The following is a 22,022-nucleotide window of genomic DNA, read 5'->3' on the forward strand; positions in this document are numbered from 1 at the left end:
TACAATTATTTCTTCAAATACATACTCTATCCCTTCTGCCTCTTCTGACACACCTGCTATTCTAATATTGTTACGTTTCATGTTGTCCCACACAGATCCCTTAAGCTGTCCTGTTTTCAATTGTTTTCTTTTTGGCTCTCTGATTGAGTGATTTTTTTCAACCCTGTCTTCTAAGTCACTGATCCGACCCTCAGCTTCCCATAATCTGCTGTGTATTCCTTCCAATGTGTTCTTTATTTATGCTATGCCATTCTTTATTTCCAACTGTTCTTCTTTCATAGATACTATATCTTTTCTCCTGGTCATGGGCATCTTTACGTCATTATTCTGAACTCTATATCAAATAAATTTTTTTTTTAAGAAAATAAAAAGAAAAGCCACTATATTCACATATAGTAATGGAAAATTAACAGTTTTAAAATGAATGTATTTTATTAGGGGAGCCAATTTTCTATGTCAAAAATGACCTAACAGTAATTTCAACAAGATATTATGCTGTACTTATTTTTTTTTCCTTTCTTTTTCTTTTTTTAAATCAATTTTTATTGTTCATATTATTACAAAGGTTCCTCATTTCTTCCCCCCTCCACCAGGTTCCCATCCCACCCTCTGCCTCCTCCCCATCCCCCATTGTCCTCATCCATAGATGCACAGTTTATGTTCAGTCTCTTCCTCCCTCCCTTTCCCCGATAGTAAATCCCTTTTCAGATAGTAAATCTGTTACTTAGCATTTTCTCATATCAATAATACCTCCACATGCCCAATGATACACTTCACACAAAAGACATTTCCAAATAGGTCAACCAGCCTCATCCAGGACCCACCCAAGGCACTCACAGATCAACACCCCAGCGCTATACTAACTCAACACATCCAGATCTAAGCCTTCATCACTTGATTCAGCAGACCCTCAAGTTCCCGCAAAAGTTTCCAGCCATGTCTGAGAGGCAGCCGAGGGGCAGGGACAGGCGAGGAGCGAGCTGTTTCGGGCCTGGCTGCTCCAGGCCTGGCCTCTGTTGCTCTGGTTCGTTCCACAACCAGCTGCTCCGGGTCTGGTCACTGCCGCTCCCGACCTAGTTGCTCTGGACTTGGCTGTTGCTGCTACAGGCCTGGCTGCACCCGACCCGGCTGCTCTGGGCCCGGTTGCTCCCGTCCCGGCCGCTTCGGGCCTGGCCGCTCCCAGCCTGGCAGCTGCTGCTCCGGGCCTGGCCGCACCAGACCCAGCTGCTCCGGGCCTGGCCACTCCCAGCCCGGCAGCTGCTGCTCCGGGCCTGGCCGCTCCAACCTGGCAGCTGCTGCTCCTGGCCTGGCCGCACCCGACCCGGCTGCTCCGGGCCTGGCCGCTCCCAGCCTTGCAGCTGCTGCTCCGGGCCTGGCCGCTCCCAGCCTGGCAGCCACTTCTCCAGGCCTGGCCACTCCCAGCCTGGCAGCCACTGCTCCGGGCCTGGCTGCACCAGACCCGGCTGCTCCGGGCCTGGCCGCTCCCAGCCTGGCAGCCGCTGCTCCGAGCCTGGCCGCTCCCAGCCTGACAGCCACTGCTCCGGGCCTGGCCGCACACGACCCGGCTGCTCCGGGCCTGGCTGCTCCCAGCCTGGCAGCTGTTGCTCTGGGCTTGGCCGCTCTCAGCCTGGCAGCCGCTGCTCCGGGCCTGGCCACACCAGACCCGGCTGCTCCGGGCCTGGCTGCTCCCAGCCTGGCAGCTGCTGCTCCGGGCCTGGCCACTCCTAGCCTGGCAGCCGCTGCTCCGGGCCTGGCCACACCAGACCCGGCTGCTCCAGGCCTGGCCGCTCCCAGCCTGGCAGCCGCTGCTCCGGGCCTGGCCGCACCAGACCCGGCTGCTCCGGGCCTGGCCGCTCCCAGCCTGGATGCTCCGTGCTTGGCTACTGCTGTTCTGGGCCTAGCTGCTCCCAACCCGGCTGCTCTGGGCCCGGCTTCTCCGGGCCCAGCCACTCCGTGTCTGGGTGTTCCTGGACTGGCCACCCTGGGCTTGGCCGCCTCTGCCTCAGGCCTGGCTGCCACTGCCCCAGGTCTGGCTGCTCCAGTGCTGGCCGTTGATGCTCTTGTTCTGGCTGCTGCTGCTCTGGGGCCTGGCCACTGCTGCTCTGGGCCCAGCTGCCACTGCCTTGTGCCTGGCCACTCTAGGCCTGGTCGCCGCTGTTCCAACATTCTGTCCCTTTTTTCTTTTTTTTTCTTTTTTTAAAAAAAAAAACAACGCATTTATGTTGCAATGTTGGCTGGTGAGTTGAGTTCTGACTTAGTCTTTGATTTTTCAAGATCTTCTTTGTATTCTTTCTTAAGTAATTTTACTATCATTTGCTCTCACTTGATTTCTTCACATTGAGAACTTCTTTGGTTTCTTCCTCCTTGTCCTGGGAGCTCAGCAGGTTGGCCTGTGGCACCCCTTTGTTCTCCGCAGGCTCCTGGGCTGCTTCAGCCTGTTGCCAGGTCGGCGCCGCCCAGGAAGCAGCCCCCGTCCTTGGCTCCGTTGCCCGCGCTCAGCAGTCGAAGGCTCAGGGGCACCCCCCCTCCCTGGGGGCCCCGTCGCTCGGCTCCTTGCTGGCGCCCGGCTGGCCGGTGTCCGGCAGGGGCTCCTGCTCCTCGTGGCGTTCCTCCAGTCTGGAGCTTTCTTTCTCCCTCCCACTAGGGGAGTCCAGGATCAGAGTCAACAGACTGTCCTCTGCGCGCAGTGCGCGCGACTCCGGGGGCTCGGCCTTTCGCCGTGCTCCCAGGACTCCACCTCACAGCCCCGTCTCCCCCTGCCCGAGCCTGGGTCCCCAGGGACTGGCCCAGACCTGGAGTTCGGGGCGGTCCGGACTGAGGCTCAGCGCCGCCACCGGAGGCTTTGTTTCTTCCGGCTAGGGTAATCCAGCATCAGAGTCAACATTCAGTCCTCTGCGCGCCATGTGCGCGCGACTCCGGGGGCCCCGCCTTTTGCAGTCCCCCGGGATTCCCCCGGGATTCCGCCTCACAGCCCTGTCTCCCCCTGCTGGAGCCTGGGTCCCCAGGGTCTGGCCCATAACTTGGGGCTCAGCGCTGCCGGTTCAGGGGTTCAGCCCAGGCTGGGGGTTCTATTTCCTTCCTGCTAGGGAACGCCAGGCAGCACCCAGCCCTCTCCTCCTCTCCGGCTGCGACCTCTCCGCGCACGTGTGCGTGCGAGCGCGCAGCATGTCTCCGTACCTTAGGCTTTTTTTCAGCTCCTCTGATTTTCCTTCTGGTTTTCTCCCTTCTTCCTATTGTAGAGTTTTCAGTCAGTCGACTACCTGTAGCTCTGGGCAATGTCCACTCTACATTTTAGTTGTATTCCATTGAAATTGTTGTGAGCTGCTGCGGCTAGGTGTCTACCCGAGCAGCCATCTTGGATCCTCCTCAAATAAATTTCTTATCCCCATTTCATTTATTACTTCTTCTGGAGAACTGTCTTGTTCTTTCATTTGGGGGTTGTTTTTTGTCTCCTCATTTTGGCTGCCTGTTTGGGTTTGCCACTAAGTATTAGGTAGATCTGCTATGCCTCCCAATCTCTAGTGCAGGACAGTGTCACTGTTTCTGACTAATTAGATCAGGAAAAATCTCTAAGCCTCCAGAGACCAGCTCTGCCTGCAGACTGATTGGATTCATTCTTGAGAACTCCTCAGGCAATCATCCACAGGTGTGGTGAGTTTTTCCACAGGTGGGGCAAGGTGTTTTCTAATAGGGTGCATCAACTGTCTTCCCCCTAGGCCAGTGGTCAGCAAACCACAGCTCCCGTGCCACATGCAGCTCTTTGGCCTCTTGAGTGTGGTTCTTCCACAAAATACCACGTGCGGGCATGCATGTACAGTGCGATTGAAACTTCGTGGCCCATGTGCAGAAGTTGGTTTTTGGCCTGGGCTAGTCTATTTTGAAGAAACGGTGTTAGAACACTCAAGGGGCCAATGAGCCACAGTTTGCCGACCACTGCCCTAGGCAAAATTACCAGGATAACAACTCTCTTCCTGAAAAAGATACCTACAGCTTGCGGGACTAACTCAGCACAAGAAGCCAAAGTATCTGCCTTCTGAGCTCTAACTCCAGAACCCCCAATCCTGGTTTCTACTCACACAGTTCCAGTCCACTCTGCCCTTCCTCTGCCTGAGCCCATGGTGAGTGTCAGCACAGGGAATTTTGTTCAGGGGCCCTTTAAGAGGGTGACTGTATTTCCAGCCATCTTTCCCTGGCAGACAGCAACCTTGCTGGGATGTGAACTTTTCACATTCAGAAGTTAGGTGTACACCTTTCTCAGTTCTGGGGCTCTCTGCTGGGATGTGGGGGCGGAGGGGATGGGGTAGCTTGGGGATTAGACCCCTGAGTTCTCAGTGGTAACCCCCCATAGCAGAGATATCTCTCCAGATCTTCAGTTGCTATCTGTGGAAGCCTGACCAACCCTTTCTAGCTTCCACCTTCCTACCAGTCTCTATGTGGTCACCACTTTCCATCTGTGGTTATCAAGGTTCTTCCAGCTAATTTTCAATTGATTTTCAGGATTTTTTTTTTTTTTTTTCATTTCACTTGTAATTCCAGTTTGGTCCTGGGAGCATATCTGTGTAGCACTTACACCATCACCATTTTTAATCCTAGACCAATTTTCTTAAACTATATACAAAATAAACTCAAAATGAATTAAAGATGTAAATGTAAGACATAAAACTCCTAGAAAAAAACTCAGGCAGTAAACTCTTTGACATTGCTCTTAGCAATATTTTTGGCTATGTGTCCTCATGCAAGGGAAACAAATTCAAACTCAAAAGTTTCTGTGCAGCAAAGAAAGTCATTGACAAAACAAAAAGACAACATACTGAGTGGGAGAAGATATTCATGAATGATATATGCTTTAAGGGGTTAATATCCAAAATATATAAGGAAATCATACTACTTAACACCAAAAAGAAAACAATTTGAATTAAAAATGAGCAGAGTACTTGAATGCACACTTCTCCAAAGAGGACATACATATGGCCAATAGACATATGAAAAGACTATAGGTCTGATGCACAAATTCGTGCATGGGTGGGGTCCCTCAGCCTGCCCTGTGGGAATTGGAGCTGACTGGGGCCGATTGGGGCCATTTCACCCAGTCCTTAACAGGGCTGATCAGGGGTAGCCTAAAGGAGGGCCTGTGGGAGGTTGGCCAGCTGCAGGAGGCTGGCTGTGGGAGTGCACTGACCACCATGGGGCAGCTCCTGCATTGAGCTTCTGCCCCTGGTGGTCAGTGCACATCATAGTGATTGGTCAACCGGGCATAATGGTCACTTAGGCATAGATGTAGATGTAGATGTAGGTGTAGATGTAGATAAATAGATATAGATAGATATAGATATAGATATAGATATAGATATAGATATAGATATAGATTAGGTATAGATATAGATATAGATATAGATATATAGATATAGATATAGATATAGATATAGATATATAGATATATACCCTGTTTCCCCAAAAATAAGACAGTGTCTTATATTAATTTTTTCTCCCAAAGTTGCACTAGGACTTATTTTCAGGGGACGTCTTATCTTTCCATGCTCTAGGTCTTATTTTCGGAGGATGTCTTATTTTCGGGGAAACACGGTAGATATATAGATATATAGATATATAAATATATAGATATATTTGCCCTGGTCTGACTGTTGGTTAAGCATCATCCTGTACACTAAGGGGTTACTGTTTCAATTCCTAGTCAGGGTCCATCCCTGAGTTGTAGACTCAATCCCCATCTTTCCAGCGCCTACTGGGGGGGGCTTGCAGGAGGCAGCCAATCAATGTTTCATTTTTGCATAGATGTTTCTCTTTCTCTCCCTCCCTCTCTTTTCTCTCTAAAAGTCAATAAAAAAAACATTTATAAAAAGAATAGATGCACCCTATCCAGTTTGGCTCAGTAGATAGAGTGTTGGCCTGAGGACTGAAGGGCCCCAGGTTCTATTCCAGTCAAGGGCATATACCTCGATTGCAGGCACAATCCCCAGTCCTGACAGGGCATGTGCAGCAAGCAACCCATCAATGTGTCTCTCTCACATCCATGTTTCTCTGCCTCTTCTCCAACCTTCCCCTCTCTCTAGAATAGGGGTGTCGAACTCAATTAGAGAAGGGGCCAAAATCTAAAATCCAGCCTAAATCGCCGGCCGAATGGTTTACTGAACAGTCATAAACTGACAATGTCATAAACTGACAGCGGAGTGCAGTGATGACAGCGCGGTGCGGGCCACATTGCAAGGCCTGGCGGGCTGGATTTGGCCCGCGGGCCTTGTGTTTGACACATGTGCTCTAGAAATTAATGGAAAAATATCCTTGTGTGAGGATTAGCAAAACAAACAAAAAGATTCTCAATGTCACTAATTACCAGAGAAATGCAAATTAAAACCACAATGATATATCACCTCATACCTGTCAAAATGGTTATCATTAATAAAACAACAAGCAACAAGTGTTGGCAAGGATGTGGAGAAAAGGAAAATCTCATGCACTGTTGCTGGGGTTATATACTGGTATAGCCACCATAGAAAACATTATGAAGGTTCCTCAAAAAATTAAAAATAGAACTACCATATTAGAGAGAGCACCTGGGACAGCACCTGAGCAAAGGTTGTCAGCTATGTCCAGTGGCGTTGGCAAAGCCATGTCCTGGAAACATACCTTGCCAAAGGCAGAAATTTTGTCAGTCCTGACCTACTGCTCAGGTGCCAGGGGGTGGATGTCATTATCTAAGTTCAGCCAGGCACTGGGGTGGACACAATTATCTGGGCTCCAGGCCTGACAATTACGAGAAGCCACAAAAATCAAGAATGCAGCTTAATCTTTTAGCATAATTTCACATAATTTCCTTTGTTTTAAACTCTAATGAAACTTCCCGGTATCATGCTGTATATAATAAACACACTGCACTAAGTCTGGGTCACAGTCTCTCCATCCGAGAACAGTGTCCTGGTCCCAGCTTTACTTACTGTCTCTGTGTCTGTCTCTTTCTTTTTCTCAATTCCCAGTCACCCCTACTCAGGATCCGTTCACTCTCTAGCCATGCTGGTCATGGCTGAAGAACCCCCACACCATATGACCCAGCAATTCCACCTCTGGGTATTTATTCAAAGAAATCTAAAACACTAGGCATTTATTCAAAGAAATCTAAAATTTCAATTGGGTTGGGGACCCAACTGAAAAAATATATGCACCCTTATGTTCAATGCAGCACCATAAGTCAGAAAGAGAAAGACAAATACCATATGATTTCACTTATAGGTAAAATCTAAACAACAAAATAAAGGAATAAGTAAAGCAGAAACAAACACAGATACAGAGAATAATTGATGGTCGCCAGATGAGTGAGAATTTGGGAGATAGGTGGAAAAGGTGAAAAGAATGAACTACAAGTTGACAGTTACAAAAACAATCACGGAGATGTAAAGTACAGCACAAATATAATCAATAACATTGTAGTAACTATGTATGGTATCAGATGTGTACTAGGCTTATTCCAGTGATCACTTTGTAAGGTATATAAATGTCTAACCACTATGTTATAGACCTAAAGTTAATATAATATTGTATATCAACAGGGATTGAAAAACAAACTTCAAAAATAAGGTTATCTAAATATTCAACTACATTAAAATTAGTAATTTCTGTTCCAAAAAGGAAGTAAAGACAGAAAACTAAGAGATGATGTTTGCAATACAAAACTCAACCAAAAAATAACAAAGGATTAACAGCCAGAAACTAGAAATAACTAAAAATATGAAACCCAAATAGCAAAATAGAAAAATAATCAAAACATATTAACTAGGAATTGCACAGAAAAAGAAAAAATACAACTAATGATGCTCTACCTCACTAACAATCTGGGAAATATAAATAATACCACATAAATATTTCACATCCACCATAATCACAAAAGCTAAAGTTGTAACAATATCAAGGATATAAGCAACAGGAACTAGTGGAAGAAACGTAAATTATTATAACCACCTTAAAGTTTCCCATAAATAATGAAGTTGAATATGTACTTATCCCACTCATTTGTGGAATGTAATGAACATAAACTGATGAACAAAAATAAATCCAGAGAGAGAGAAGCATGGAACAGACCATCAAACCTCAGAGGGAAGGCAGAAGGATGCCCACCATGCAGATCAGACTGTTCTCCTTCCTCTGGAGCCTAAGTAGACAGTGGGGATGTTCCCTTTCCTCTAGCTTCCAAGGTATCCCTTTGTTGCTTACCTCCTTTTCCTAATTTACACCATGGAGAATTATCTGTCCCTCAAAAAAAAAAAAAAAAAAAAAAAAAAAAAAAAAAAAAAAACCACTCCTCTGGGATGTCTCCTCTATAATCTTAACACACTTGGCCTTTCCACAGAGGTCCGGCCAAAGCATTTTCTATTATTACCTCACCTAGTCAGGGATGCCACCCAAAAATTAACAGAAAGGACCGCCAAGATTACAGAATATCAATCAATATCATGCAAATATTAGAGAACATCAATAATGTGATTACTGGCTAAAGAATATAAATTGGTAAACCTGGCTACTACCCTTCATAGGACCATTAACATTCCTATTCCTCATTTTCATTTGTTCCTACTTGATATGTTCCTCCTTCTGTGATGCTAACAGGTATCATTATCCATTAGGGAAATATATATTAAAATCAAAATAACCATCCTAATAATCCTATAAAATAAAGAAGTACCATCACTCCAACACACAAGATGGCCACCACAAGATGGCTATCAGGGGGAGGGCAGTTGCTGGCGATCAGGCCATCAGGGGAGGGCAGTTGGGAGGGACCAGGCCTGCAAGGGAGGGCAGTTGGGGGCAATCAGGCCTGTAGGGGAGGACAGCTTGGGGAGGACCCAATCCTGCAAGGGGGGAGGCAGTTGGGGGGACCAGGCCTAGAGGGGAGGGTAGTTGGGGGGCCCATGCCTGCAAGGGAGGGCAGTTGGGGGCAATCAGGCCTGTAGGGGAGAACAGCTGGGAGAGGACCCAATCCTGCAGGGGGGGCAGTTGGGGGAACCAGGCCTGCAAGGGAGGGCAGTTGGGGGCAATCAGGCCTGTAGGGGAAGACAGCTTGGGGAGGACCCAATCCTGCAGGGGGGGAAGGGGGGGGCGCAGTTAGGGGACCAGGCCTGCAGGGGAGGGTAGTTGCGGGGGACCCAGACCTGCAGGAGAGGGCAGTTTGGGGGACCATGCCTGCAGGGGAGGGCAGTTGGGGGTGATCAGGCTTGCAGGGGAAGGCAGTTAGAATGACCAGACCAACTTGGGGAGGACTGTTGGGGATGACCTGGCCTGCAGGGGAGGACAGTTGGGGGGGACCCAGGCTTGCAGGGGAAGGCAGTTAGAAATGACCGGGCCAACAAGGGGAGGACAGTTGGGGGTGACCTGGCCTGCAGGAGAGGGCAGTTGGGGGGGACCCAGGCCTGCAGGGAAAGGCAGTTAGGGGGGACCCGGCCTGCAGGAGAGGACAGTTAGGTCCTACAGGGGAGGGCAGTTAGGGGTAACCAGACTGGAAAGTGAGGGCAGTTGGGGGGGGACCAGGCCTGCAGGGGAGGGCAGTTAGGAGTGACCAGGCTGGAAAATGAAGGCAGTTATGGGTGACTGGGCCAACAGGGGAGGGCAGTTGGCGTTGACCAGGCCAGCATGGGAGGGCAGTTAGGGGTGACCACGCTGGCAGGGGAGGGAAGTTAGGGACAACCAGGCTGGCAAGGGAGTGGTTAGGGAGTGATCAGGCTGGCAGGCAAAAGTGGTTAGGGGCAATCAGGCAGGCAGTCAGGCAGGTGAGTGGTTGGGAGCCAGCAGTCCTGAATTGTGAGACAGATTGGGCCTAAATGGGCAGTAAGATATCCCTCGAGGGGTCCCATATTGGAGAGGGTGCAGGCTGGAGTGAGGGACACATACCTCCATGAACAAATTTCATGCACTGGGCCTCTAGTGAGTTAAATAAAAATACATTTTAATAGTCAGACACATATAACTACATATTGTATGATTCCATTATATGAAACTGCTAGAAATGACAAAACTCTGGAGACAGAAAGCAGATCAACAGTGGGTTTTGATTACTGTGCCATGCCGGCACAGCTATGGGTGAACCTGAGAGGGGGAAGTGAAGGATGGAAAAGACAGACAAGAGAATAAAGCTAGGACTAGATGGGATGCTGCTTCTCTGATGGAGAGATAACACCACAGAATGCAAGCAAAGTCTTTATTTTATAGCCAGATTCACGAGGCAAAGTAAGGGTGTGGTCAAGATGTTTACAATGTTCTCCTGGGTTTCAAAGCTACTCAACATGCACCTGATCAAGCTTTGTTTACTTGCTGCACCTCCCGCAACCTATAGCCACGTGGGACCACAGGTTTGGACCATAAGGTCAAGCTTGCAACTATAGCCTTTGACTATAATTGTGCTGGGAAGCCTTTGCCCCCCAAGTTAGGAATTGCACATGGCTTTGCCATGAGAGGACCATGCCCTCTCATTAGTCTAAGGTTTGAACCTGTCCAAACGCTGTAGCCACTCTCCACAGATTACAAGTAGGGATTGGCTGCAAATGGACACAAGAGAATTGTTTGGAGTGATGGACATAAGTTGTGGTAGTTGGCAAACTATATAAAGTTACTAAAATTAATCAAACTATATATTTAAAATGGGTAAATTTTACAGTATATATACTTATACATCAACAAAGCTGGTTTTAAAGTGCTAACAAAAAAACACCTCCATTGTTTTTTGTTGTTTTATCTTTTATTGATTTCAGAATGGAAGGAATAGGGAGAGATAGAAACATCAATGATGAGAAAGAATCATTGATTGGCTGCCTCCTGCACACAACACACCAGGGATCGAGCCCACAACGCAGGCATATACCCTGACTTTGAATTGAACTTTGACCTCCACTAAGCCATGCCAGTCAGGCACCTCTATTGTTTTTGATCTGGGATTTTCTTTTCACTTTGGGGAACATTTAGTAAGGATTCTTTTTCTTTTTTTTTAATATATTTTATTTTTTTAATATATTTTATTTAATATATTTTAATATATTTTTAATATATTTTAAATATATTTTACATATTTTAATATATTTTTTAATATACTTTTTACAGAGAGGAAGAGAGAGGGATAGAGAGCTAGAAACGTCGGTGAAAGAGAAACATCAACCAGCTGCCCCTTGCACACCCCCCACCGGGGATGTGCCCTCAACCAATGTACTTGACCAGAATCGAACCTGCAACTTTTCAGTCCGCAGACCGACGCTCTACCACTGAGCCAAACTGGTTTCGGCATTAAGGATTCTTAAAGGTTCAAAAAGCATCTTCATAAGTCAGCAACCCTACTTCCTACGAAGTAGAATTAAAACAAATTATGTATATTTTTATGTTTCTCTCAAAAGACTTCCCAAAACATACTAAGATGGAAAAAATTCTATTAACCCACCTGACTGCATTTATAGCTGGGATGTATAAAAAATTAAAATTTTTGGTTCCTTCCTTTTTATGTAGTTCTATGATCATTTGTGCATCTAACAAATATTTATGTAATGCTTGATATGTGATAAGTACTCTATCTGAACCAAATCAACTAGAGCAGTAGTATTTTGTTTTATGTTCCGAAAGATTTAAACTTTATTGGAAGAAAGTTGTTTATACGAAGACATTAAATAATGAATTAGCCCAGCCAGTGCTGAGCATTGATCTATGAAGCAGAAGGTCACAGTTTGATTCCCCATCAGGGCACATGGCTAGGTTGTGGGCTTGATCCCTGGTGTGGAGGGGTGCAGGAAGCAGCCAATCAATGATTCTCTCTCATCATTGATGTCTCTTTCTCTTTTTCTCCCTTGCGTGCACTCTCTTCTTCTTCTCCTCCTCCTCCTCCTCTTCCACCTCCTCCTCCTCCTCCTCTTCTTCCTCTCTCTCTCTCTCTCTCTCTCTCTCTCTCTCTCTCTCTCTCTCCCCTCACCCCCACTTCCTCTTTGAAATTAATAAAAATATATTTGAAAAATAAAAAAAGCAAAAATAATGGGAATTACAAAAAATGTTATAAATCATAGAAACCAGAGCTATTTGCTCAGTATTTTTAAAAAGATATCTAAACCATTTTATTCTTAAATAAAATATAAATATCAGTCCCCATTTTTCTTCCATAAGGAACTATTAATCTAAATAACTTGAGTAGCCCCAGCTGGTTTGGCTCAGTGGATAGAGTGTCAGCCTGCAGACTGCAGGGTCCCAGGTTCGATTACGGTCAAGGGCATATGCCCAGGTTGTGAGCTCGATCCCTAGTGTGGGGTGTGCAGGAGGCAGATGATCAATGATTCTCTCTTATCACTGATGTTTCTATTTCTCTCTCACTCTCCCATCCTCTCTGAAATCAATAAAATATGTTTAAAATAATAATAAATAACTTGGGTAGCAAATCAGAATTCCTATGTGCAACACATTGGGCTAGTTTCATTCCATTTTGCTGGGATATCTCTGGCCTCAAGGCCTTCAATCACAGACTTCACTTATACATTTGTTCAAAGTTCTCTCTATGAGTTTTAAGTCTTTGTCTTCTCCATATATATATATCCACATCCACAGATCTATGTTTTTTTTCTTTGGGTCACAAAATTAAGATCACACAATATTCCTCACTTCACATCTAGCTCTTACTTAAATATATACTATGAAAAACCCCCCAAGTCAACATACGTAGTTCTAACATTCTTTTTAATGGCTGTATAATCTTCTTACATATGGAAATTACCTCACCAATGGACATTCACTGTTTCCAGCTGTTTGCAACTGTAAATAGTACTGCAATAAACACACTTGTACTATTTGCTTTTGCTTCTATTTCGATAGGATTATCATGTCATTTTATTACAAGATGCAAGATCATTTCCAAAAAGGAAGAAACTCAAATTTCCATGCAGTAGTAACTTGAAAACATAGCTACTATAAATATAACACTGCAGGCAATAAATTTGACAATAATGAAAATAATTAAACTTCAGGTTCAAGTGCTAAAGTCATATCAAAACAAAAAAGCTATTCCCTGCCCAGTCAACTTGGCTCAGTGGTTGAGCATTCACCTTGTTGTAGCAATAGTAATAAGGATAAAATACAATATAGAATAAGTATTAAAGTGTGGAATTGAAGTGTGATATCAGAAAGTATGAAATGTAATGTAACCAAATTGATAAGCACCCTTGAGAGGACTGTATGCAGAAAATAGATAAAGTAATCTGTACCCCATATGTAAGACCAGATAGCAAGGCTCCTGGGACCCGCTGATAAGACACACTGAAGACACCCATCTGAGCACATAAAAAGAGCAAGCCCCAGAGGAGATCAGAGACACTCGTTCTGCTCCTCCACAGAAGGTCACTGTCCACTTTCCCTACCTGCACCTGTCAAGCTCTGCATGAGCTGAGAGCCCGGAATCGAGCCGCAGCTGCAACGTCCTCTGTGAACCGTGTGTGTGTGTGTGTGTCAGTGTGTGCCAGTGTGTATCCCTGGGTGGCCTGCCACCAGGACTCTGGTAAATAAACCGTGTGTGATTCGTGCATTGCATCTTTGTCTCCTGTGTAATTTATGCTCAGTGGATTATTAATTAAGTACCTTGGGTCGTACGTGTCAGATTTCTGGCTGAGGCATCCTTGGTCACCTGTGCATACGTCTCTTATGGAACGTATGAACCAGGAGGTCACTGTGGTTGTATCATAAATCAGAGAATGAGATACAAGATGCCTTAATTAGCCAATTAGGAGTGGTTTATTGTGTGCAGCCCAAAGGGAGCCATCTCTTCCAAATCTCTGAGCAAACAGGAAGCTTTTGTATTTATACTTTTCAAGCCTCTTTGTTTGCAGATATTACAAAAGGCTCTGTGTGAGGAGAGAATCCAAGATGGCGGCATAGGTAACACCTAACTGGAGCCTCACACAACAATTTCAATAAAATACAACTAAAATATAAAATGGACATTACCCAGAACTACAGGAGAGTTGACTGATGGGAAATTCTACAACTAGAAGGAAAGAGAAAACCAGAAGGAAAATCAGAGGAGCTGTAAAAGCCTAAGGTATGGAGACACACTGCGTACACTGAGAGGACAGAGCCGGAGAGGAGGGGGTGGCTGAGTGCCTGGCTGGCGTTCCCTAGAGGGAAGGAGATAAAAGCTCTGGACTGTGCTGAGCCCCAGTTCTGACAGCACTGAACCCCAATTCTGGGCGAGACCCTGGGGACCCAGGCTCATACAGAGGGAGCCTGGGCTGTTAAGTGAAATCTTAGGGAAGTGGTGAAAGGCAGTGCCCCGGAGACGCGCACATTACCGGCAGAGGACGGACCATTGACTCTGCTGCTAGATTCCCTAGTGGGAAGGAGACAAAAGCTCCAGACTGTGCTGAGCCCCAGTTCCGACTGCACTGAACCCCAGTTCTAGGCCAGACCCTGGGGAACCAGGCTCATACAGAGGGAGCCTGGGCTGTAAGGCGGAAACCCTGGGGAGTGGCGAAAGGAAGTCCTGGAGGCGCGCACATTGCACACAAAGAACGGGCGGTTGACTGTGCCCCTGGATTGCCCTGGCGGGAGGGAGACAGGGGCTCCAGACTGCTCTGAACTCCACTTCCAACTCCACTGCAACTGAACTGAACACCAGTTTCAGGCTCATTGGGGGAGAGCCTAGACTGTTTGGTAGCAGGCGAAACTCGAGGGCACCTTTCTCTCAGAGGTGCTTGCAACAAGTACTGAAGGACCCTGAGGAATACTGAGACTCAGGAGCTTCATAGGGCATGGCTGACGGAAGCTAAGGCTGTAGGCTCCACCCTGAAACTCCGCCCCATCCAAGCTGAACACAGAGACTTTTAAGGCTACCAACTCAGGGAAGCTGTGAAAATGCTGAGACAAGGAAACAGATCACAAACAAAAGAAATGGAGGACAAAAAGCGACTGGATATAGAGTTCAAAACCACACTTATAAGGTTTTTCAAGAATTTCCTAGAAAAGGTCGATAAGACCTATGAGGATATGAAAAGAGATCAACTAGAAATAATAAGGGATCAACAAGAAATAATAAGGGATCAACAAGAAATAAAGAATACATTGTCTGAAATAAAAAATATTATACAGAGTCCTAAAAACAGAAAGGAAGATCGCAAGAATCAAGTCAAAGATTTGGAACATAAAAACCCAGAAGATACTCTTCTGCAGAAGCATGAAGACAAGAGAATCCAGAAAGTTGAAGATAATGTAAGGAACCTCTGGGACAACTTCAAGCAAACCAACATCAGAATTATGGGGGTCCCAGAAGAAGAGAGAGAACAAGATACCAAAAACATACTGAAAGAAATAGTGACAGAAAACTTCCCCTACCTGGTGAAAGAATTAGACCTACAAATTCAGGAAGCGCACAGAACCCCAAACAAAAGGAATCCAAAGAGGACCACACTAAGACACATCATAATTAAAATTCCAAGGGCAAAAGACAAAGAGAGAATATTAAAAGCAACAAGAGAGAAACAGGTAGTTACCTCTAAAGGAGCACCCATACGATTGTCAGCTGATTTCTCAACAGAAACCATGCAGGCCAGACGGGAATGGCAAGAAATATTCAAGGTGATTAATAGCAAGAACCTACAGCCAAAAATAATCAGAATCGAAGGCCAGATAAAGAGTTTCACTAATAAAAAAAAGCTAAAGGAGTTTATCACCGCCAAACCAGAATTACATGAATTGCTGAAGGTGGTTCTTTCGGAAGAGAAAAAATATAAAGATAAAAATTATGAACAATAAATACATAACTATCAACAAGTGAATCTAAAAACCAAGGGAATTAAAAAAAACCTGATGAACAATATTAACTGTTGAATATAATAGAATCAGAGGTATGAAAGGGGAGTAGACTGACGATTCTTGGGGAAAAGGGGAGAGGGGAATGTGGGATGAGACTGAACATAAACTGTGCACCTATGGATGAGGACAATGGGGAATGGGGAAAGGGCAGAGGTTGGGGTAGGAACCTGGTGGAGGGGGAAAAAATGAGGAACTTTTGTAATAATATGAACATTAAAGGTTTATTAAAAAAAAACAAAAAAACAAAGGGCTCTGTGTGAGTTATTGTTACAGACAGTTGTAACCTTGAATACATAATGAGTTAGTACTTGGCATAAGAATATGGGCATTATTATTAGTATTAGTCTATTACATTGAGTGGCTTTTTCTATTATTTGAACTAAAAACAAAGTCATTTTATAGTGACAGAGTTTACAATGACAGAGTTTACAGGACTAGGGACTATCTAACAATAGCAGAGAATTTCAAACACCAGTTTTTTATACAAGATGGAGGTTACTATGCTTCACTATCAGGGCATATGCCCAGGTTGCGGGCTCGATCCCCAGTTTGGGGCATGCAGGAGGCAGCCAATCACTGTGTCTCTCTCATTATTAATGTTTATAACTCTCTCTCCCTCTCTCTTCCTTTCTGAAATCAATATATATATTTAAAAGCCATTGCCTTTAAAACACTACCGTGTTTCCCCGAAAATAAGACATCCTCCGAAAATAGGACCTAGCGCATGGAAAGATAAGACATTCCCTGAAAATAAGACCTAGCGCAACTTTGGGAGAAAAAAATAATATAAGACACTGCTTATTTTCGGGGAAACAGGGTATTAGAAACTCAAAATCACAGGTGTATTCTGCCTTCACAGAAATCAAGTTCACAGACTATTCGTGAACACCTATCTATACCTACAATGAACACTAAAGAATATTTGTAGTAAGGATAACTAACATGATGTTTTGCATTTAAGATTATGTAGGTGAAGTAATTTCTTTAGTATGTTTCCAATATTGAAAACGTAGTAACACTAATAATGCTTTTTTTAAATTCATAGCTTAAAGAAATCTTTGCATAGGGCTTCCTGCTCTGTACTCAGAGTTTTCTGATTACACTAAAATAATTTAGTTTCTCTGCTAATATAAAGAAAATAGAAACCAAACGGCCCCTCTAACAGATAATAAATAATATTGGCCTGCTCTGTAGCAGCCAACATTTGTCTTTGCTTTCCGGGGTTTTTTTCAAAGGACAATAAACTCCAAGTGAATAACTAAAGTCATTCTAACAAATGCTCAAAACAAGCTCTGAAACCCAATACTAAAATAAGGAAAACAAAGTTTCACAATTGTAACTTTACATCCAATTATGAATACACGTCTCAAAAATTATTACTGGGTCACCCCGAATTCACCTGGCTACTTCGTAATGGCAATTCTGGGGAGTTTAATCCTTAGGGTCCTATCCTAAATTTAATCACAGCAGAGAAATCCACCCCCCACCCCCCCACCCCCACCCCCCAGTTCCTAATCCGGGGGATTAAAAAGAACTGCCTGCCTCTGGATGGTTAGTACCTCCAAACCCAATGAGACGGACGAAATGAGGCTAGAAAAGAGACATATTTTAATGAAAAACCCCCCTTTTCCATCCAGGTCACCCCGAGAGAACCATGGATAAATGCTGCAAAGAATTCAGCCCTTCTTCAAGCAAACCACTTCCCGGGGTCTGGCCCATGTCTCCCGCCCACCGCGAGTCGCTTTCCCGGCTCCCCACTAGTCCAGGGGCTGCTGCGAAAAACCAAGGCCGCCCGACGGCCTGTCACGCTGTTAGGCTCCCCCGGTCCCCTAGGGCCCTGCCCCATCCAGTCTCGCCTGGCGGCGGCAGGAACAAAAAACAGAATCTGTGCTCACCGTTGGGTGTCTCTCCTCAGCCATCTCTGCCGGCCCCCGGCTGCTGCACGGCCGGAAATAAGAGGTTTCCCAGGCAACCAGACAAACGGAAGTTGTGGGCTGGAGAAGAGGGAGGGGCCTGAGCAGAGAAGGAAGGAAGTAAAAGGCCGGGCGGGAGGGAAATTGGGAGAGGAATTGCCCATTGCCCACACCACTGAGAGTTTCAGGAAGCTGGAGAAAGGTTTGTTGTTGCCCCACATATAGTTTGGCACAAAAGGAGCTAATAAGGAAATGCAAATTCGTGCACGGGGCCTCTAGTAGTAAATATAATTAACCCAACAACAAAGTTGTTTACAGTGGGTCACCGGAATGGGACTGATTCAAATCCTGAAGCAATATGATTCTAGCTTTAAACTTCTTTGGCACTCCTCCTGGAACCCAATGGGATTTGTGTATATATGGGGATCAAAGGAGCCCCCTGGATACTCTCTCCTTTTCCTAGACTGTCTGTCTATTGAAAAAGGTTTACGATATGCCAAAGTGAAGGGGATAACCAATTATATCAGAGCACAAGTTCCACTCCCATTTGCTGAGCAAGACCACAAGTAAGGGTTCCCCATAACACCACCAGGCATCAGCATGGGAATAGACAGTGCAGCATGATTGGCTTCCCGATAAATTTCTCATGAACTCTGCGCACTGTCTCTCCCTTCCCTCCCCTCCCCCCCGCCCCCACCTTGAGAGGCAGGAGGTATAGTTTACGTGGAGGACAGGGCTGAATCTTGTTTGTTGTTATTGTTGTTATTGTTGTTATTGTTGGGTTTTGTGGTTGTTGTTTTTTTTTTTTGGGGGGGGGGGGGGGTGCGGAGGGGATCCTTGCTCTTTGAATCTGTTGGATTGGGACAACAGGGAGAGTCTTACAGAAAGCATTTCCCCAGGCAGTTTCCTCCTGATACAGGCCAAGCACACATTCCATCCTGTTACTGACTGAGGTCCATGCAAATGGGAATGGAACCACTTGGGCTTCTAGCTTTCCTGCTGCACAAGCATAACAGTCATTTTTATTTAGGGCAAGTACAGAATATTTCATCCATTCCACCCAGGCATTTGTTCCCTTATATCCTACTTCTATTTGCATGGTAGTGGCAGTGGCCTAAGGCAGCGGTCAGCAAACTGCTGCTCTTTGGCCCCTTGAGTGTGGCTCTTCCACAAAATACCACGTGCGGGTATGCACGTACAGTGTGATTGAAACTTTGTGGCCCATGCACAGAAGTTGGTTTTTGCTCTCAAAGAAATTTCAATCGTTGCACTGTTGATATTTGGCTCTGTTTAATAATAAGTTTACCAACCACTGGCCTAGGGGCTCTTGTCCTGTGACATCTATTCCTAAATCTAGCCCTAGCCAATCTTTTGACCTAAAGGTGAAATATCCAAATCATTTAAGTTAACTGGATATGCATGATCCAGATTGTACACATTTTCCCAGCCCACATTGTAAGCCCCTGCAATTTGCCAGACCTCTACAGCAAATAGAACTCAGTACATGATGGCTATTAAGACATCTCACAGTTTTTAGCATCAATTTCAAGGGGATTTGTCCTGGTATTGCTGTTCAAGTTGAGGTGTGTCTGCCCTTAAGCCATGTGTTGGGTCTAACCTTACTCGGCAGTCCAAACAGCAATCTCTGTGGCAAGCAAGACAATTAGGGTCCTTCCCAGGAGGGTTCTAACTTGCTTCCCTTCCAAATCTTGATTAGAACAAACGAAGTCTTCTGATCATTGGTGATGAACTGGAAAATCAAGAGGGCTTTGGGTCAGGAGGCCTTCTAACCTGAGAGAGATTAAAGTAGAAGAGATACCCAGTATCTTAAGTAGTTTGGTCCCTAGTTTCCATTGTAGGAAGATCATGAGGCATTCCAGGACCTATTGGAATCACCTACAGCTAACTCTAGGGGAAAAAAAAATTTTTTTTAAATTTAAACCCTAGGAAGGTTGTCAAGCCCATCCTACCAAAAGACTATATAGCATTCAAAGTGACATATAATGTCATACACAAATCCCATGACATATAATGGCAGGACTAGATATGTAAATTCAGAGGGTATTAAACACAAACATAAGCAAATAAAACTTCAGGTCTCACAACTAAGATTATCTTTTTTAAAAATTAAAAATACCTGATTAATATCCTATATAATAGAAGCCTAATATGCTAAGTGTTTCGGTCATCTGGTTGGCCATTCAACCAATCAAAGCATAATATGCTAATTATATGCTAAGACCACTCAACTGGTCACTATGACGTGCACTGACAACCATGGGACAGACAATTGACCAGTCAATCAGTAGCTATGATCTGCATTGACCACCAGGAGGCAGACTCTCCGACCAGTAGGTTAGCTTGCTGGTGGGGTCTGGCCTAACAGGACTGAGTGAGACAGGCTGGATATGCCCTGGATACCTCCTTCAGCCCCTCCCAGCTGGCCAACCTCCCACATCCCTCCCTGGCCCTGATCATGCACTGGTGGGATCCCTCTGCCTCCCACCTCTTACAATCTGGGACCCTTTTAGGGGATGTCAGAGAGCTGGTTTTGGCCCAATCCCACAGGCCAGCTGAGGGACTCTACTGGTGCATGAATTTGTAAACCAGGCCTCGAAGTAACATACCTATAATAATTTATAGAACTTTTGCTTCAGAAAAGGACTAACCAAAAGAAGGTTTATTTTCTAACTTTATTTGTCCTTAGTACAGAGAACAAATTATACTTGTAGAGGGCCGCCTGGGAAGGCACATGGGCATTTTCCTTAATTATCGTCAGCTGAACTCAAGGCATAGGCAGAGCCACACCTTGGGAACATGTTTCCCCCACGATGGTGGACATGTTGTCAGCTTGGCCTTCATATCAGCCCAGATGTCAGCAGGGGTGGGACTAGATATGTAAATCCAGGCATGCTAGGGCCTAGTTAAGAATGCAAATAAGTTGGTGTTACTTCCTGGTATTGGGGGTATAAAATAAATGCGCTGGGAAGGGTCGTCTTCGTCTTCTTCCTGCCTCTCCTATCTATGTGTCTTCTCTCTTTATTTCTATTATTTCTCAATCCCTGGCCACCTCCACTTAGAACTGGTTCGTTCATCTCTCTTTCCATGCAAGATGCAGAAAAGGGAGATCCCTGACGCATCAGGCCCCCACAATAATAATTGATTTTTTTTTAAAGATTCAATCAATATCAGTTTGTGAGCATACAGGCCTTTTTTTAAAAATATATTTTATTGATATTTTACAGAGAGGAAGAGAGAGGGATAGAGAGTTAGAAACATCGATGAGAGAGAATCTTCGATTAGCTGCCTCTTGCACACCCCCTACAAGGGATGTGCCCACAACCAAGGTACATGCCCTTGACCGGAATCAAACCCGGGATCTTTCAGTCCACAGGCCAACGTTCTATCCACTGAGCCAAACTGGTCTCAGCTAATAATTGAATTTCTGTTATCAGTCTCTGTGAGTACATTGATATAAACTATTTACTCTGTGCTTAGGGAGGCAAAATGCAAATCATTTACTCTTAAGTGTCCTTGATTTAGAGAATATAGAATTAACTAGATGCTCCAAATTACTGTTTATTTCAATTTTCCTATTCTATTTATTCTGGCTTACTGGCCTTTGCAACATCTTCAACTTCTTTTCAATATTTTTTAAAAACATTTTATAACTTTCATAAATCTTTTGTATTTTTTTACAATAAATCTTTATTGTTCAGATTATTACAGGTGTTCCTCTTTTTTCCCCCTCATAGCTCCCCTCCACCTGATTCCCCACCCCACCCCATGCCCTTACCCCCACCACTGTCTACATCCATAGGTGTAAGATTTTTATCCAATCTCTTCCCGCACCCCTCAGACCCCTTTCCCCCCTGTAAATTGTTAGTCCAATTCCTTTCTATGTCCCTGATTCTATTATATTCACCAGTCCATTTTGTTCTTCAGATTTTTTATTCACTTGATTTTTAGATTCATTTGTTGGTAGGTATATATTTGATGTCTTTTTGTTTTTCATACTTTTTACCTTTACCTTTTTCTTCTTCTTCCTCTTCTTAAAGAATACCCTTCAGCATTTCATATAATCCTGGTTTGGTGGTGATGAACGCCTTTAACTTTTCTTGTCTGTGAAGCTCTTTATCTGACTTTCAATTCTAAATAATAGTTTTGCTGGGTAGAGTAATCTTGGTGGTAAGTTCTTGCTATTCATCACTTTGAATATTTCTTGCCACTCCCTTCTGACCTGCATAGTTTCTGTTAAGAAATCAGCTGAGCCAAAGCCGG

The 22,022-nt window shown here is 44.8% G+C and overlaps 1 protein-coding gene across 7 annotated transcripts in view; it reads right to left on the reverse strand.

The window, feature by feature from the left end:
• The window catches only part of BBS4 (Bardet-Biedl syndrome 4), a 164,466-nt gene extending 146,678 nt beyond the window's left edge, over positions 1–17,788 (reverse strand). For 4 of the 7 annotated variants that reach the window (XM_084898034.1, XM_084898035.1, XM_084898033.1 and 1 more), the window contains exon 1: positions 17,724–17,788. In XM_084898034.1, the coding sequence (XP_084754160.1) occupies positions 17,724–17,747 (24 nt within the window). In that variant the 5' untranslated portion in view covers positions 17,748–17,788. The remainder of the gene's footprint in view (positions 1–17,723) is intronic. The other 3 variants (XM_084898039.1, XM_084898036.1, XM_084898038.1) reach the window with 2 other exon arrangements.
• Between the last annotated feature and the right edge of the window lie 4,234 nt (positions 17,789–22,022).

This window comes from Pipistrellus hanaki, assembly GCF_964339955.1.
Source record: "Pipistrellus hanaki genome assembly, chromosome: 1".
In the NCBI taxonomy this organism is placed as follows: Eukaryota; Metazoa; Chordata; class Mammalia; order Chiroptera; family Vespertilionidae; genus Pipistrellus; species Pipistrellus hanaki.